At 39.8% G+C, this 18,768-nt stretch overlaps 1 protein-coding gene across 1 annotated transcript in view; it reads left to right on the forward strand.

Moving 5' to 3' along the window:
• The first annotated feature begins 1,819 nt into the window (after window positions 1-1,819).
• The window catches only part of dntt (deoxynucleotidyltransferase, terminal), a 224,052-nt gene continuing 207,103 nt past the window's right edge, over window positions 1,820-18,768 (forward strand). Inside the window, exons 1-2 of the mRNA XM_062058758.1 lie at window positions 1,820-2,010; window positions 13,547-13,721. Of these exons, the coding sequence (XP_061914742.1) occupies window positions 1,820-2,010; window positions 13,547-13,721 (366 nt within the window). The remainder of the gene's footprint in view (window positions 2,011-13,546; window positions 13,722-18,768) is intronic.

The following is an 18,768-nucleotide window of genomic DNA, read 5'->3' on the forward strand; positions in this document are numbered from 1 at the left end:
GTCATTCACAAACAAGGATGGGGCGAGGGTCACCACTTTGTCAAATGCGTGAGCAAATTGTTGAACAGTTTAAGAAAAACCTTTCTCAACCAGCTATTGCAAGGAATTTAGGGATTTCACCATCTACGGTCCGTAATATCATCAAAGGGTTCAGAGAATCTGGAGAAATCACTGCACGTAAGCAGCTAAGCCTGTGACCTTCGATCCCTCAGGCTGTACTGCATCAACAAGCGACATCAATGTGTAAAGGAAATCACCACATGGGCTCAGAAACACTTCAGAAACCCACTGTCAGTAACTACAGTTGGTCGCTACATCTGTAAGTGCAAGTTAAAACTCTCCTATGCAAGGCGAAAACCGTTTATCAACAACACCCAGAAACGCCGTCGGCTTCGCTGGGCCTGAGCTCATCTAAGATGGACTGATACAAAGTGGAAAAGTGTTCTGTGGTCTGACGAGTCCACATTTCAAATTGTTTTTGGAAACTGTGGACGTCGTGTCCTTCGGACCAAAGAGGAAAAGAACCATCTGGATTGTTATAGGCGCAAAGTTGAAAAGCCAGCATCTGTGATGGTATGGGGGTGTATTAGTGCCCAAGACATGGGTAACTTACACATCTGTGAAGGCGCCATTAATGCTGAAAGGTACATACAGGTTTTGGAGCAACATATATTGCCATCCAAGCAACGTTACCATTATTTCAGCAAGACAATGCCAAGCCACGTGTTACATCAACGTGGCTTCATAGTAAAAGAGTGTGGGTACTAGACTGGCCTGCCTGTAGTCCAGACCTGTCTCCCATTGAAAATGTGTGGCGCATTATGAAGCCTAAAATACCACAACGGAGACCCCCGGACTGTTGAACAACTTAAGCTGTACATCAAGCAAGAATGGGAAATAATTCCACCTGAGAAGCTTAAAAAATGTGTCTCCTCAGTTCCCAAACATTTACTGAGTGTTGTTAAAAGGAAAGGCCATATAACACAGTGGTGAACATGCCCTTTCCCAACTACTTTGGCACGTGTTGCAGCCATGAAATTCTAAGTTAATTAGTATTTGCAAAAAAAAAATAAAGTTTATGAGTTTGAACATCAAATATCTTGTCTTTGTTGTGCATTCAATTGAATATGGGTTGAAAAGGATTTGCAAATCATTGTATTCCGTTTATATCTACATCTAACACAATTTCCCAACTCATATGGAAATGGGGTTTGTATGATGTATTGACTATCGGCTTAGGCCTATGGTACTAATATCATACAAACTCTTGTTTAATTGGCTATTGGAAAAGAAGCGCTCTTGACCACTTTCTTCCCAATCTGTATGTGACTCATGTAGGCCTCTTGTGTGTGTGTGTGTGTGTTTACAAAGGCTATGGACGATCTTTGTAAATCTCCAGGGAAATTTCACAAAGGCTTTTATTTTAGGAAATAAGCTAATTAAAGATGTGGAGCAGATGGTGCAGACTTGGTCTGGACATAATGTGTGAAAATAAAGTGGACATGGCAGGACAGATGTGTGGGCGGTAAAGTCTACTTGGAACTAAAACTTTTGAGTTTTAATTTTAGGGCTCTTTTTGCCAAACGTTAGAAAAATTACCCACAACCACCAAACACTGCAGGTGTTTTTTGGTAAACACCAAAACTTCAGCACCTGCTGCCAGAAGCTTTCCTGTCTACCAGCAACTGTCACACTGTTAGGTTAAAAACAAAAGCAAAACACTAAAAACGGTTATACCTAGTTTTTCTTCTTCTTCCTGGCTGGAAGTGAGAAGAAGATTACAAACGCTGCAGAAACACTTTGCACATCCCTGAAAAAGATGTTCCATGCCACCATTGAGCCTTGTGTGAGGAAGAGGTCAAAACCAGCAAGTGTCACGGTCAACAGGCATGAGGTGAAGTTTCAGGAGGTCAGATTGTACCTTGTGGAGAGGAAAATGGGCGCCAGCAGGAGAGGCTTTTTGACCCAACTTGCCAGGTCAAAAGGCTTTATAGTGGATGACATCCTCAGGTTTGGAAATAAACCAATTTTCTTAAATATTGTAACTGTCCTGTATGCGTTTGATGCATGTATCGATTTTGCAAGGTGGCTGTTATCATTAATAACTAGTAGGTAGTAGGAGGAAGCAATCTCATTAAAGAGAGTTTGATATTTTGAAAATGTGTGCCAGTCAGCTACAGCTGAAGTCACAGTTTGTAGCTAACAAGTTGGAAGAAACACAAATATTTTTTAATGAGTTTGTTGAACCTTATAAGTGAAGATGTATTTGTTTTAGGTTAACGTTGTTGTTTTTAACTACGATGCAGTCTGCTGTGTGCCACCAATATAGGACAGGTCTTCATTGCTTTTTCTCACTAGTTAAAATTGTTCTTAAATCCCAACTGTGCACACATTCTTCAGTATGATTTAAAATAAAAAAATCAACAACATCAGAGTCAGCGTGTTCAAAGAGGAATTGCACTTTTTGGGGAATTTTGCCCATCGTTCACAATCATTAGGAGAGACAAGAAGACAAGTTTTTGCTTTTTTCGCTTTCTTTTTTTTTTTTTTTTTTGTCCTGCCCAGCTTCTCAGGCAAATCATATAGTAGATGTAGATGCCCATATCGGCTGTTCAGATTTACTTTACAAAAGAGAAGTGTAGGATACTTCTCTTGTTGCCTTATTTGTATTTTGACTTTATTAAATGTATTTATATTATCATTTGGTGCAGCCGGGCCGGAGCAGGAGGGGATAGAAAGAGAAAAAAAGGGACAGAGGGGGAAATTGTGGGGACAAGAGGGGGATTAGACAGAGAGACAAAAACAACAACAGCAACAACAGAGCAACATCAGCAAATATGACATGTACAAATATGATGGTAAAAGTAATAGCAAATAAGCAGTTAGCGAAAATAAAAAATAATACAGAAATGACAATGAGCATTATTACACTAAAAATGGAGCAATATGAATACCAATAGAAATAGTGCTATTGATAATAAATAATACCAATACTTTTCCTTTATTATCAACAATACAATTGTTCAAATGCAACAATACATATACGTAATGATAACTTGAGATATGAAAGAATGCAGAAAAATGGAGGGGAAGAAAGAGAAGCAACCTACATTAACCTTGTAGATTGTTATAGTAACAATAGGTTAAGCTTTGTCAGTGTGCCATGTGTTATACCCAGTTTACCCTAGGGCAACAACGTTAATATATGTTTGATGAAACGTGATTATGTGCATGAGTGTATGTATGCATATGTACTTGTATATGTACATTATGTGTATATCTGTGTTTGTACAGTGAATGTATATGTACAGTATGTGTATATGTGTGCTTGTACAGTGAATGTATATTTACAGTATGTGTATATGTGTGTTTGTACAGTGAATGTATATGTGTGCTTGTACAGTGAATGTATATGTATAGAATGTGTATGTGTGTGTTTGTACAGTGAATGTATATGTACAGTATGTGTATACAGTATGTGTGTTTGTACAGTGAATGTATATGTACAGTATGTGTATATGTGTGTTTGTACAGTGAATGTATATGTACAGTATGTGTATATGTGTGTTTGTACAGTGAATGTATATGTACAGTATATGTATGTGTGTGTTTGTACAATGAATGTATATGTACAGTATGTGTATGTGTGTGTTTGTACAGTGAGTGTATATGTAAAGTATGTGTATATGTATGTTTTTACAGTGAATGTATATGAACAGTATGTGTATACAGTATGTTTGTTAATGAGCGTGCGTGTGGATGTACGAACTTTGAGTGTGTAAATATGTACTGTATTTGTATATGTATGTGGGAGCGTAGGTACCTATGTATGTGTGTATGTATGTATGTGAGTATATGTGAATTTGCATGTAGAATACATTTGACTCCCAGTGTGTGCGGGAGCCAGAGTACGGCCCCAGCCTCCCCGAGAGCCCATCCCACAAACAGTAGGTGTGGTGCCCAGGGAACCAGGGACCACCGCCCCCACGCAGCCAAGCTGGACAGCGACAGGAACCCCAGAGCCTGGCCCACCGCGCCGCCCACAAGGGCCAGCAGCAGGCCGCAGACAGACGCACCCGGCAGAGGACAAGGCACGAGAAAAGCAGGGGGAAGCCAGACCCCAAGCCAGCAAGAGACCACACCCCACACGGACAGAAAGACGGGACGCCCCGCCCGAGGGGCCCGGAGACCCCCCGCAACCGGACGGGAAGACCGCCCCCGCCCCACCGGCAACCGGGCCCCCACGAGCCCACCCCCACCCCCGGAGAGCGCGGCGAGGCCAGCCCACGGCCACCCCACCCAAGCCGGCCGCCACAGGACCACCCAGCACGGGGCCACGGGAACCACCCACCCCACCCACAGGGACCCCAACGATGGAGATGGAACAACCAGCAACCGCCCCGTAGAGTCCCCCCCTTTCTAACATAAAAATTGTCTCTAATTGTAGCTAGCAAGCTAATGGGAGTAATCAATTTTACATCTAAAATGCATTCAAAAACCGCCAATAAAACTTCATTTACATTCCGTAAACCTGTACAATAACCAAGCTGTAGCGACATTGTTATTGTAAGAGCGAACACTGAGGAAGTCTTTTTCTATCGTACTAACACATCGGCGTGCTTTGGTATCAGCCGTAAAAGCTAACTACGGCAAGAGATAAGCTAGCTTCTACGTCAAAACGCATTTGAGTTTGTAATGCACAACACTGTGATACGACACCAACCTGTACTGACTAAAAACATGAACAAATATTACAGTATCTGCAAAGTATTAGCCCACATTTTATGTTTTCTTTGTATACAGCTAGCCAGACAGCGTATGTACTGTAGTTGTAATAACACGCACAACGTGCTGCTTGTATCATGATCGATATTAAAGTTTGACTCACTCGATGAACAGCTGTTCGTCTGTTCCAGTTTCCTATTGATTTTGGGTAAGCAATCCATTTATGTCAAAATAGTTTGGCTCTAAATTCCTTATTTATAGCGTCAAAATCGTTTTCACCTCACTCTCCCAGGTTCCCTCCAGCGTCTCACTCTTTCTTTGTGCTGGCTTATATAAGCAGCAGTTTATTTAGCTTCAAAAGTATAAGGTTGTAAATCCTCATTTGTCTTCATTGTCTGTTACCAAGCCTGCCATGATTAGAAAACCCATTAGTGTTTGATTCCAGCAGTAGGAACACACAGTTGTTGACACAAGTCAGACGTGCGCTGCTATGGAAACCAAAATCAATACGCAGAAATGATCAAAATACGGTAAATATTGAATACATTACATATTGTTATGAACTTGTCTGTTACTGCATTATATATAGACTTGCAGTAGGTGTATAAAATGTTGCAAGAGGGTTTTAAAGTGGTTTTAGAGTGTTTTGAAGGCTACAACGGTGACTCCCATTATCCGCGTCTTTCAAGGGTTTTTTATCGTAAAAATAAATGTAAATCCATCCATCCATTTTCTTCCGCTTATCCGACGTCGGGTCGCGGGGGAAGCAGCCTAAGCATAGAAGCTTATACTTCCCTCTCCCTAGCCACTTCGTCCAGAGGAAATTTATTTCGGCCGCTTGTACCCGTGATCTTGTCCTTTCGGTCATAACCCAAAGCACATGACCATAGGTGAGGATGGGAACATAGTTTGAGCGGTAAATTGAGAGCTTCACCTTCCGGCTCAGCTCCTTCTTCACCACAACGGATCGATACAGGGTCCGCATCACTACAGACGGCGCACCGATCTGCTTGTCGATCTCACGATCCACTCTTCCCTCACTTGTGAAACAAGACCCCGAGGGACTTGAACTCCTCCACTTGGGGCAAGATCTCTTCCCCAACCTGGAGATGGCACTCCACCCTTTCCCGGGCAAGAACCATGGACTCGGACTTGGAGGTGCTGATTCTCATCCCAGTCGCTTCACACTCGGCTTGGAACCGTACATAAAAAAAGACGTGTGTTCTTGTCTCTCATAATGATTGTGAACGATTCCCAAAAAAGTACGGTTCCCGTTTAAAGGTTTAAAGTGTTGAATCGTGTACAGCGCTAAGCTTATTTCAAATCCAGTGTTCTTCAATGAGTTTATATATCTTTGCGCCTTAGTCTTGATAATTCTCTCAATGATGAGTTGCTATTATTGATTCAAGCCTTATGTAGTGTAAGCTGTTATGAAGGGCCCTCATGAGTGTGTGTGTGTGCGTGTGTGTGTTATGTGACAGCTTGCCTATGGCAGCGTTCCCAGAAACACAGCTTGAGCGCTGCTTCGGTTACACTCGGCTTGATACAATAGTTTGAAACCAACAGCAGGAAATAGAGCGTGCCAACGTTAATTCTGCAAGATGACAAAGCTGATACCAGCAGCACACGTTTCTAGTTGTGCACGAGTTGAAGGTCTACTGCCCTCAACATATGTCTGAATGTACCGCGTGTAACATGAACATATATTCATTTGACTTTGTCCCAAGATGTACAGTAAAAAGGTACAAATATTAATTAATCCACAATCGGACCCAAACAACAATTTAAAAAAATCCATCCATCCATTTTCTACAGCTTACCCCTTTCGGGGTCGCGGGGGGAGCTGGAGCCTATCTCAGCTACAATAGGGCGGAAGGCGGGTTACACCCTGGACAAGTCGCCACTTCATTGCAAGGCCAACACAGATAGACAGACAACATTCACACACTAGGGCCAATTTAGTGTTGCCAATCAACCTATCCCCAGGTGCATGTCTTTGGAAGTGGGAGGAAGCCGGAGTACCCGGAGGGAACCCACGCAGTCACGGGGAGAACATGCAAACTCCACACAAAAAGATCCTGAGCGCAGGATCGAACCCAGGACCTTTGTGTTGTGAGGCAGACGCACTAACCCCTGTTCCATCGTGCTGCCCTTAACAAAAAATATTAAGCTGAATTATATCGTTAGAAAAAGTATCGGGATACAGTATATTGCCATATCCATAGTTTTTGGCCCCCTTTATTATTAGTATTTTTTCAAAGCCAAGCAACTGGATAAACATGTACTATTGCAAATATAATACACAATTGACAGTGAGTGTATGCGATATCAACATTTAGTTTCAATGATTCAACATTAGACCATTGATGCTATAATAGATGGGATTAGGACAAATATGAGGTTATTGATTGTTTTTTTTTATGTGAGAGCAGCTTTTCAAAGTAAACTGAATTCACGCCATAGAAATTGCATTTATCACATGCTGTAAAAGTCATTACAGTATGATATGCCTATATTTTTTTATTAAGATCGAATTGGAGGCTATTGGCTGAACAGTAAGCTACATACTTGGACCGTATCAAAGGTCATTGACTTTAGTGAGTCACAGTTTTTAATTCCGAAATGACACTAAGCTTACATTTTTGTCAATTTGACTTTCAGAGTTTTTATGTGGTTACATAAAAATACTAATTTAGGCTTGTTAAAAGGGAGGCATTTATTTTGATTTATCTCCAGTTATCATGAATCATAATTACAGAAAAGCCTTTTCATTTGAGTGGAAAATCAACCCGTATAAGCAGTTTGTCTGTCCTCAGACTGTTTACGGCATTAAGTTTGAAATGTTATTGCTAAAAGAAGTCTAATGGCTAATGGAATCTGTGAGGACCCCATTTAGCATCAAGAGATGCAGGTAAAATGTCAACTGATGAATGACATGACATTTCTTATTAATTTTTACCTCAAACTTCTTTCTCGCCTCTTCCTGCTGCGTCACTGTTTGATATAATAGCAAATTCTAAGTATTCACATTGTCAGCTGTGACGCGAAGCATTAATGAACTATTCTTGTAAGCTTGACGTACTGGGTTCAATACCCATTTATTAGGGGTGTAAAATAAATCGGTACAAACCGAAAACAGATTTTAACTTTAGAGATATGAATACATCGTCTGGCGAGCCGCTGGATCGATCTATATCTATTAGGGATAGGTCGATGTCCGTTTGGAAAGTCATGAATTGACCCTGGAATACCCCATGGTTAAGACCTACAGTATGTACCAAATACATAACAACAGTCACTGATTTGGAATATTGTATAATATCGTATAATGGTAATCTTAGATGAATACATCTTAATTTGAATCGCATAAAAGCAGCTGCTGGTGCTTCCTTGAAACCTGCTATACACTGTGCGTGTATTTATTTAAAAACTTACTATAGCCCCCTGACATTAGATAATTGTTTCAGGTGATTATAAACCAGGCTTTTTCAAAATCTTAAATTTAGATTTTCGATTCAGTTCATTTGAAGCAATTGAATTTGAATTAAAGTGGTTGTAATCCACATATTGTTGTAAATGAAATCGGAATTACAGAAATTGAAATTCAAGTCAATGCAATTCAGAAAAAATGTTTAACAAGCAACAGGACTAATTTGGCACGTTTGACAAAGGTTTTGGCTTGAATACTAAAAGTACTTTACACACATACTAACAATTGTAAGTATTATTTCTGTGACGATCTGTCACATCACGTCTTGTTATGTTTTCTTAGTTTGTTTATTCCCATGTTTGGCTCCTTTTTCCTGCATGTCTCCCTGAGCGTTCTTTCCCCTCACCTGCCGCTGATTGGCAGCCTGGCCACACCTGGTAGTGGTTGTCAATCAGCTGGCTTTTATAAATGGTAAATGGGTTATACTTGTATAGCGCTTTTCTACCTTCAAGGTACTCAAAGCGCTTTGACACTATTTCCACATTCACCCATTCACACACACATTCAAACACTGATATAAATGTTCGTCAGGGCTCGAGGATTGTTTTGGTTACTGACGTTTAGCTGCATGCTGTGTACATGACTGCTCATCCTGTGTTAAATATTTTTAAATACTTGTCTTACCTGCACGTCATCCTCCTGTCTCCTGCATCATGGGGTCACAACTACCGCAGCCACGCGAGTCCACGACAATTTCACCATTTTCATGATTTGAAACCAACAATATTCATGACTTTAAGTGTTTTACCAAAAAAATGGCTAACATGCTAACACTTAGCATGCTAACACTCACTTGCCAGCAATATGGCGCCTGATAAATAATATGCTGTTTCACACTGACATTTTCATTTTGTGATGTTTGTACTAAAATGAATCTCATCTCAATCCAGGTACACTTTTCTACTGCTCAACTGTAAACATCAACCAATAATGAAAACTTTTTAAGTTTAACATTTAACAGTAACATGAGCCGTTCTGGGAAAAAAAAACTACAACTCATAAATGGTTGACTTTGATACACATCTTAAAGTTTGGATTGATATGTCAATCAGCTATACTGTTGCGAGAGCTGTACACTTAGATTTTTCTTAGGCTAAAAGGCTAACCTAGCATGATAGCCTGTTAAAACGAATACAGTATAATGTTAGCACATTAGCTCACATTTGCTCTGCTAATGTTGCTAACATCTGTGTCCTTCCCCCCTCTTTGATGTAACCTTATTGTATCTGGTATAAGGCATCTTTTATGTTGGACTAGTGTAGTTACGGTGTACCGTATTTTCCGCACTATAAGCCGCGCCGGGTTATAAGCCGCACCTTCAATGAATGGCATATTTCAAAACTTTGTTCACCTATAAGCCGCGCCTACGCTGCGCTAAAGGGAATGTCAAAAAAACAGTCAGGTCAGTCAAACTTTAATAATATATTACGAACCAGCGTTCTAACAACTCTGTTCACTCCCAAAATGTAATGTGCAAATGTGCAATCATAAAAATAGTAACACTCAAAATAGTGCAGAGCAAAAGCAACATCAATTACTCAACGTTGCTCGAACGTTAACAACACACAAAATAAACATTTAAAGCTCACTTTCTGAAGTTATTCCTCATCCATAAATCCCTCGAATTCTTCTTCTACGGTGTCTGAATTAAAAGGTTGGGCGAATACGGCGTCCAAAATGGCCGGCTCCGTCTCGTCGAAGTCATCAGAGTCAGTGTCGCTGTTGTTGTCCAGCAGTTCCGTGAATCCTGCCTTCCGGAAAGCTCGGACCACAGTTGAGACCGATATATCCACCCAGGCATTTACAATCCACTGGCAGATGTTGGCGTATGTCGTCCGGCGCTGTCTCCCTGTCTTAGTGAAGGTGTGTTTGCCTTCGGTCATCCATTGTTCCCACGCCGTTCGCAGTCGAGCTTTGAATGCCCTGTTGACACCAATATCCAGCGGTTGGAGTTCTTTGGTTAATCCACCCGGAATGACGGCGAGTGTTGTATTAGTGTACTTCACTTGTTTTTTGACACCATCTGTGATGTGGGCGCGCATGGAGTCATAGATCAACAGGAACAGAGCTGCGTGAAAAAAGGCCACCCGGTCTCTTCGCGTAAACTTCTTTTAACCACTCACTCATCTTTTCTTCATCCATCCATCCCTTTGAGTTAGCTTTTATGATGACGCCGGCTGGAAAGTTCTATTTTGGCGGTTGCTTACCGTAGAAGAAGAAGCGCTTCCTCTTCTACGGGGGCAGGTGCTTACCTTGGCGGTTGCTTACCGTAGAACAGGGGTCGGCAACCCAAAATGTTGAAAGAGCCATATTGGACCAAAAATACAAAAACAAATCTGTCTGGAGCCGCAAAAAATTAAAAGCCATATTACATGTGTCATGAGATATAAATTGAATTAAGATGACTTAAAGGAAACTAAATGAGCTCAAATATAGCTACAAATGAGGCATAATGCTGCAATATGTACATATAGCTAGCATAAATAGCATGTTAGCATCGATTAGCTTGCAGTCATGCAGTGACCAAATATGTCTGATTAGCACTCCACACAAGTCAATAACATCAACAAAACTCACCTTTGTGCATTCATGCACAACGTTAAAAGTTTGGTGGACAGAATGAGACAGAAAAAGAAGTGGCATAAAACACGTCCGAGAAAGTCGGAGAAAGCTATACTTGTAAACAAACTACGGTGAGTTCAAGGACCGCCAAAATTAGTAGGACAAAACGGCGCTCGCCAAATACTCAAATCAGTGAAGCATGTTTAATATAAACAGTGTGATTTATAACAATTAGGGAGGTTTGCGTCATGTTTGTCCTCCTACGGAAACCATATTAAAACAAAAACTTTTTTTTTTTCCTCATCTTTTTCCATTTTTCATACATTTTTAAAAAAGCTCCTGAGAGCCACTAGGGCGGCGCTAAAGAGCCGCATGCGGCTCTAGAGCCGCGGGTTGCCGACCCCTGCCGTTGAAGAAGAAGCGCTTCCTCTTCTACGGGGAAAAAAGATGGCGGCTGTTTACCGTAGTTGCGAGACCTACACTTTATGAAAATGTATATTAATATTAATCCATATATAAGGTGCACCGGGTTATAAACCGCACAGTCAGCTTTTGAGAAAATTTGTGGTTTTTAGGTGCAGCTTATAGTGCGGAAAATACGGTATACTGTATGTAAAAAGTGGATACAAACAGAGCCCAACAGCATTAATGCTAAACACACATAACAGCATACTAAAGGCACTTACTATCTAAATTCCAGAACCAAGGCTACTGTAGAGTCATTGCAATACATTATGAATAAAGTTTTCTGTGACCTCAGATACAACATTGTTGACATAGAGTATACAATGTGTCAATTAAATAGTTTTTCTTTTCATTTATTCTCAGTAGAAGAGACAATGAAAAGGACAATTATGCACTGGGCACTGTAATTGTGTACGGTTGTTACATGTTAATGCAGGAAGTAATTATTTCAATCAAAGCATTCCAATATTGTACAAAACCCAAAACCAGTGAAGTTGGCACGTTGTGTAATTAGAAAAAGAAAATCAGAATACAATGATTTGTAAATCCCTTTCAACTTATATTCAATTGAAAAGACTGCAGAGACAAGATATTTAATGTTAAAAATTAGAAACTTAATTTTATTTTTGCAAATAATCATTAACTTAGAATTTATTGGCAGCAACATATTGCAAAAAAGTTGGCACAGGGGCATGTTTACCACTGTGTTACATGGCCTTTCCTTTTAACAACACTCAGTAAACATTTGGGAACTAAAGAGACCCATTTTTGAAGCTTCTCAGGTGGAATTATTTCCCATTCTTGCTTGATGTACAGCTTAAGTTGTTCAACAGTCTGGGGTCTCCATTGTGGTATTTCAGGCTTGTTTGGACTACAGGCAGGCCAGTCTACTACCCACACTCTTTTACTATAAAGCCACACTGTTGTAACACGTGGCTTGGCATTGTCTTGCTTAAAAAAATAAGCAGGGGCATCCATGATAGCGTTGCTTGGATGGCAACATATGTTGCTCCAAAACCTGTATGTACCTTTCAGCATTAATGGGTTCCTTGTTCAATCCCCACCTACCAACCTAGTCACGTCCGTTGTGTCCTTGACCAAGACACTTCACCCTTGCTCCAGATGTGTCGTGGTTAGGGCCTTGCATCGCAGCTCCCGCCATCAGTGTGTGAATGTGTATGTGAATGGGTGAATGTGGAAATAGTGTCAAAGCGCTTTAAGTACCTTGAAGGTAGAAAAGCGCTCTACAAGTATAACCCATTTACCATTTATGCCCATACCATCACAGATGCTGGCTTTTGAACTTTGCGTCTATAACAATCCGGATGGTTTTCCTCTTTGTTCCTGAGGACACGACGTCCACACAAAATTTGAAATGTGGACTCGTCAGACCACAGAACTCTTTTCACTTTGCATCAGTTCATCCAGCAAAGCCGGCGCCGTTTCTGGGTGTTGTTGATAAATCGCTTTCGCTTTGCATAGTCGACTTTTAACTTGCACTTACAGATGTAGCGACGGACTGTAGTTACTAACAGTGGTTTTCGGAAGTGTTCCCGAGCCCACGTGGTGATATCCTTTACACACTGATGTCGCTTTTTGATGCAGTACCGCCTGAGGGATCGAAGGCCCGTAATATCATCGCTTACGTGCAGTGATTTCTCCAGATTCTCTGAACCTTTTGAGGATATTACGGACCGTAGATGGTGAATTCCCTACATTCCTTGCAATAGCTGGTTGAGAAATGTTGTTCTTAAACTGTTCAAAAAATTTGCTCACGCATGTGTTCACACAGTGGTGTCCCTCGCCCCATCCTTGTTTGTGAATGACTGAGCATTTATACCCAATCATGGCACCCACCTATTCCCAATTAGCCTGTTCACCTGTGGCATGTAACAAATAAGTGTTTGGTGAGCATTCCTCAACTTTCTCAGTTTTTTTGCCACTTGTGCCAGCTTTTTAGAAAGATGTTGCAGGTATAAAATTCCAAATGAGCTAATATTTGCAAAAAATAACTAAGTTTTCCAGTTTGAACGTTAAGTATTTTGTCTTTGCAGTGTATTCAATTGAATATAGATTGAAAAGGATTTGCAAATCATTGTATTCTGCTTTTGCTTACCATTTACACAACATGCCAACTTCACTGGTTTTGGATTGATTAAATTATTGCAGATCAAATTCAAATTGAAATCTTTATGGTGTATGAAAGATACAATTTGCTTGAATGCAACATGCTGACGTTGTGTGGACGGGCATAGAAACTTAATGGAAGTAATTTTTGGCATTAAAATATTTCTTTACTTCCAGCGATGACATCACTCATGTGGTGTCTGAAGACAGCAGGGCATCCTCCCTGTGGGAGTGGCTAAAGGGGTGCGGCCTGAAGAGTTTGTCCAAGATGCAGGTCTTGCATATCAGCTGGTTCACTGACAGCATGAGAGCTGGGAGACCTGCTGCTGTGGAGGACAGACACCTCATTCAGGTTGGAGCTCTAAATTATATCAACACAGGAAAATAGGGTGGAACAGTTTCAACCAGTAAATCAAGACAACAATGCTGTAATAACAGATGAACATATTTACGGACTATAGTGTGCACCGGCATATAAGCCAATATAATAACCGCACCTGACTATAAGCTGCAGATACTGTATATAAAATGTTAAAAGAGTTATTTACACAGAAATATTTTGTGAATGTTTATTTACATACCTTAATTATTTCCAAACAGTGCCTGTAACATGGCAGTACAATGGCTGATCAAACAAAACAGAAGTCATCGTCATGGACCCACTAACTACGGTAGCTCGCTCTCCAAACAGCTACTCAATAACGCTATTGAGATGTTTTGGTGACTTGACTGAGGAATTTGTGAAAGTGAAACAATACAAAAAGAACGCCATCCATCCATTCATTTTCTACCGCTTGTCCCTCTCGGGGTCGCGGGGTGGCTGGAGCCTATCCCAGCTGCATTCGCCATTATTAAGTTAATAATACTGACACAGACACTCGTAAATGTGTTTGCATATTAGCTAATGCGAATGACGCTAGCTTGGTTATATTATGCATATGCATGAAAACACTCCTAAAGACATCACACATGGGACGGTTTAGTGAGTATGAATAGTTTTAATTATATTGTAAAACTTACAAATGTTCCTTGTAGCGACAAATTAAGAATCCATACGAGTTGCAACGCTGTGGACAACTAGAAGACAGAACCGGTTGGAAGCACTAAACAGAAGCCAATACTGTAGTAATTCACCCCACAGCACCTGCAGTGAGCGAACTCGTCCAAAAGATGGCGCCATCACACAAACACTAACACACCTTTTCAAAACTATTTGCATTATGGCCGCTAACTAAGAAAAATCCATAAATCATTTGCACCGTTTTATAAGCCGCAGGGCTCAAAGTGTAGGAGAAAAGTTGTGGCTCATCGTCTAGAAATTACGATACTGGGTTTCCAACAGATTGCAAATCTTTTCGTGGCAGTGGGGGCTTTTGCACATTTTAGGTGTCCTTCTATCGAACGGTCTAGCTTTTCCTTACATTTATATTAGGATTTTTCACGATGTGCGGAAATACAGCAACAGTAGATTTGACATTCTCCATATTGCGTGGGCTTGTCATATTAACCCATCAGTTAGAACAGGCAGCTGAGCCTACTATGCTCCTCAAAAGCTGTCACCGTAGGGCTTGGCAACAAACGGAACTGAATGTAAAAAATAAAGTGGAAGAAAATGTTGCTTTAGTTTTTTTAACACATTTTTTAGTTTTGTTGCTAGAGCTGAGTATCCTGTCACAATGCCATGCAATCCTTAAGTGTCTTTGTCGTCAGTTCCTTTCCTGCAGCCGGCCCGTAGTTAAATGACAGCGTTAATGATGCCATGCTGGCTTTTATTGATGCATCTCCCTGGGTAACCATGCGCCCGCTTCTCTTCTTGTTTTGTGACGCACGCCCTCTGCAAACCGAGCGAAGGAACGCACAGTAGCATTTGCGTGCACGGTGCTTAAAATAGATAATTTATAAGTGATAAAACCATTCAAGCAGCTCTTGTGTCGAGATATGATATTTCACAAAAAGACTGTTTCCTAGGAACTTTGCCTAATGGATTCTTTTGATAGTGTGGAACTAAAACACATTTTATCCTAATCCTAAACCCTAATTATTCTGTTGTAAATTGGTTTTAATACATTAATCTCATTGATGTGCAATATTTGCTACATTGCTTTATTGGGTGTCAGTATCTGTGTTTGTATTGGACTTTAATTAACTTTAACCTGCATATAACACATATTAAGTCATATAAGACATTAATAATATGCTGCACCCACATGACAGGCATTTATTATATCTATCCTTTTATCATTTATTAGCTGCATTAGAGCAGCAAAGACTGATTGAAAACATATTTTGCTATAACTGTATATTTATCCAAATGTAAGACGACCGCCCTTTTTTGGAAAACATTATTTCTGACAAAATAAATTTAGTCATTTCACCAGTTAAATCACATATTATTAATCAGGCCCAAACCGTTTGACAACTCTGCTTTGTAAATCACCATTGTCTTAAAATTAGCATGATAATGCCACACTTCACACTTGTTCACATGTATTTTGGTTTGGTAGGATTAGACCAAAGGCTGCACAGTAAAAAACAATATGCATACAATAAAGATATGATTGGAGCGTTTGTGATTTATTACATGGCAGAATTTCAAATATTGTAAAAGTGAAATGATTTCTGCAGGGTTGAATATGATTATTAGAGTTATTCTGTTATTTTTACTAACTCATATTCCAATAAAAGCTTGTAAAATATCCATCCATCCATCCATTTTCTACCGCGTGTCCGTTTTGGGGTCGCGGGGGGTGCTGGAGCCTATCTCAGTTGCATTCGGGCGAAAGGCGGGGTACACCCTGGACAAGTCGCCACCTCATCGCAGGGCCAACACAGATAGACAGACAACATTCACACTCACATTCACACACTAGGGCCAATTTAGTGTTGCCAATCAACCTATCCCCAGGTGCATGTCTTTGGAGGTGGGAGGAAGCCGGAGTACCCAGAGGGAACCCACGCAGTCACGGGGAGAACATGCAAACTCCACACAGAAAGATCCCGAGCCCGGGATTGAACTCAGGACTACTCAGACCTTCGTATTGTGAGGCACATGCAATAACCCCTGCTCCACCGTGCTGCCTGCTTGTAAAACATAATTTTCATTAATTGCCACATGCACATCTGCAAAACAGTCGCGTGTGAACACTACACAGACCATTGTCAAATTACATTAATGACATTAGTACAAACTAGGGCTGTCAACAATAATGAATTGTGATTAATCACAAAGCATTATTGCATTAATCATGTGTATGCACAGATTTAATCACAATCATTTATTTTGACAGCATATGCTCCTTTTCTTTAACCACAGATGGTTACCTGAAGGGCGGCGCGGGTTATTATATGGTCAGTGATCAGGTCAATGCATCATCAGTACAAAGATGAGAGAGGAGACTTTGACTGGTGTACTTGTTGGCCAATTTCATTTCAAAATACACCACAACTGGACTTTAGATAAAACTGTTAGCAAGTTTTGAAAACTGAGTTTTGATTACTTTTTGACAATGAAATTCCAAATATTGGGGTCTTTTTTAAGCTTAAATTGATTTTAGTAATAACTTGTAATTAATTATGATTACTTCAACTAAAAGTTAAAAAACATATATTGTTTGACCACACTAATAAAAACATATAGACGCTGAAAGATTACTTTTTTAAAAACTTTTTTTCCCAGGTAAAAAAAAGATACTTATATTGATGTCCATATGGTTTATAGAATATATTGTAAGTAGTTTTTAATCAGTGAGCTTTTATCTGCCATCTTGGAGACACACTCCAAGTTGTCGTGTTACGATCCACTCTCAAAAATAAAGGTACTGGGCTAGAATATTTCTATACTGAGCGGTAATTTGTTCAGAAATGTTCTCTCAAAAGTACCGTATTGGTCTCTAAGAGCCGAGAAGTATACATTTTTATTCTACCAAAAAGGATACAAAGTGACATCAAGAAGACATTTGTACTATTTCAACGATACCCTGAGGGTAACTGCTGCGTTTAAAATGTTTAGCACATACAGACAATATCTATTAGTCGTACTATTTGAAATAGGGAATACTAATAGTAGTATAATTATAGGTAATGTGTTTATAGCCATTATTTATAAAAATACTACTAATACTATTTTTTTCTATTGTTAACATCTTTTGATTATTGCCATCATTACTATGCTATTAACTTGTATTTATAGTTTTTAACATGATCATGTTTTATTGTCAATTTCATTCTTCAAGATGTTACTTATCATTGGTAACTATGGAGCTTTTACATCATCCTGGTACTGTCAGCCATGTAAGATATTTCTATTTTAAGAACTTTGAGCAGTATATGGTGTAAAACAGTTGTACTTGTACAAATTGATCAGGTACACAAATCGACTTGGACTGAAGGGAACAATGAAAAGTTACACCCCCAGCGACAATAACTGCACTCTTTTAGATACACGCTGGTACCTCTATTTTTGAGAGAAGAGCAGACATACAGTGTATAGCTGTAAAGATAGGGACCAACTCCATGTTCAGTTTTTTCGGGATAAACTTTGTTTAGAATCTGCTTAGCACCGGAACAGTTTTTCTTTTAAATAAATACATTTTTGTGTTCTTCAGCATCTCTCTCAGAAGTGCATGGTTACAATCATTGCACTGGCCTCTGATTCTCTATAAAGTTCTCACACTAAATCCATGTCTAATTGAATGAACACAATGTTCCCTTTGTGATGTCTAATTATCCTTCACAATATTTTATTATACCCTTGACATATATTTTGCAAATGTGGAACCGTTTCTATGTGAAATGGAAAAAAAGGCAATTTACAGGACGTAAATTGGATGATGGCAAGCAGATTTGTAATGCCACGGGTTCAGTTCTGTAATGAATTTGGATGCCACCAGACTGTGAGATGAGTGTCATTACCCTGTTGCCCCGGAGACACATGGTTATAAAATTACTTCTCCAAGGCAAATGGTTTCTTTTTTTGTGTAATTCTGCTTGAGCTCATAGCTCTGCTGCTCAGGAGTACAAGCCTAGGGCACATCTTGACATGGAGTAGGGGTGGGCGATACTGCAAATGTTGGTATCGATCCAATACCAAGTAAGTATGGTAATGGTAATTTTCACTTGACATTTCTTAAGATCATTGAAATCATTTCTGATTACGCCGTTTATTTGTTGATCGTGATAAGAACCAGAGTAAAACATGGGACAAACATATTTTTGAACAATTTAACAATGTATAATTACAACAAAATAAGATATAAGCTGTTCCGGAAAAAACATCATTTACGTCCAAATTGTTGTAAGATTCACATCTCTTTCAGATTGTCATGTCTTTGTGATCATGTTTTGTTTAGTTACGTCCTGCTTGGTTTTTGGACTCTTTTAGTTTCTGTTTACGCTCCATT

Source organism: Entelurus aequoreus, linkage group LG09 (genome assembly GCF_033978785.1).
Source record: "Entelurus aequoreus isolate RoL-2023_Sb linkage group LG09, RoL_Eaeq_v1.1, whole genome shotgun sequence".
NCBI lineage: Eukaryota > Metazoa > Chordata > Actinopteri > Syngnathiformes > Syngnathidae > Entelurus > Entelurus aequoreus.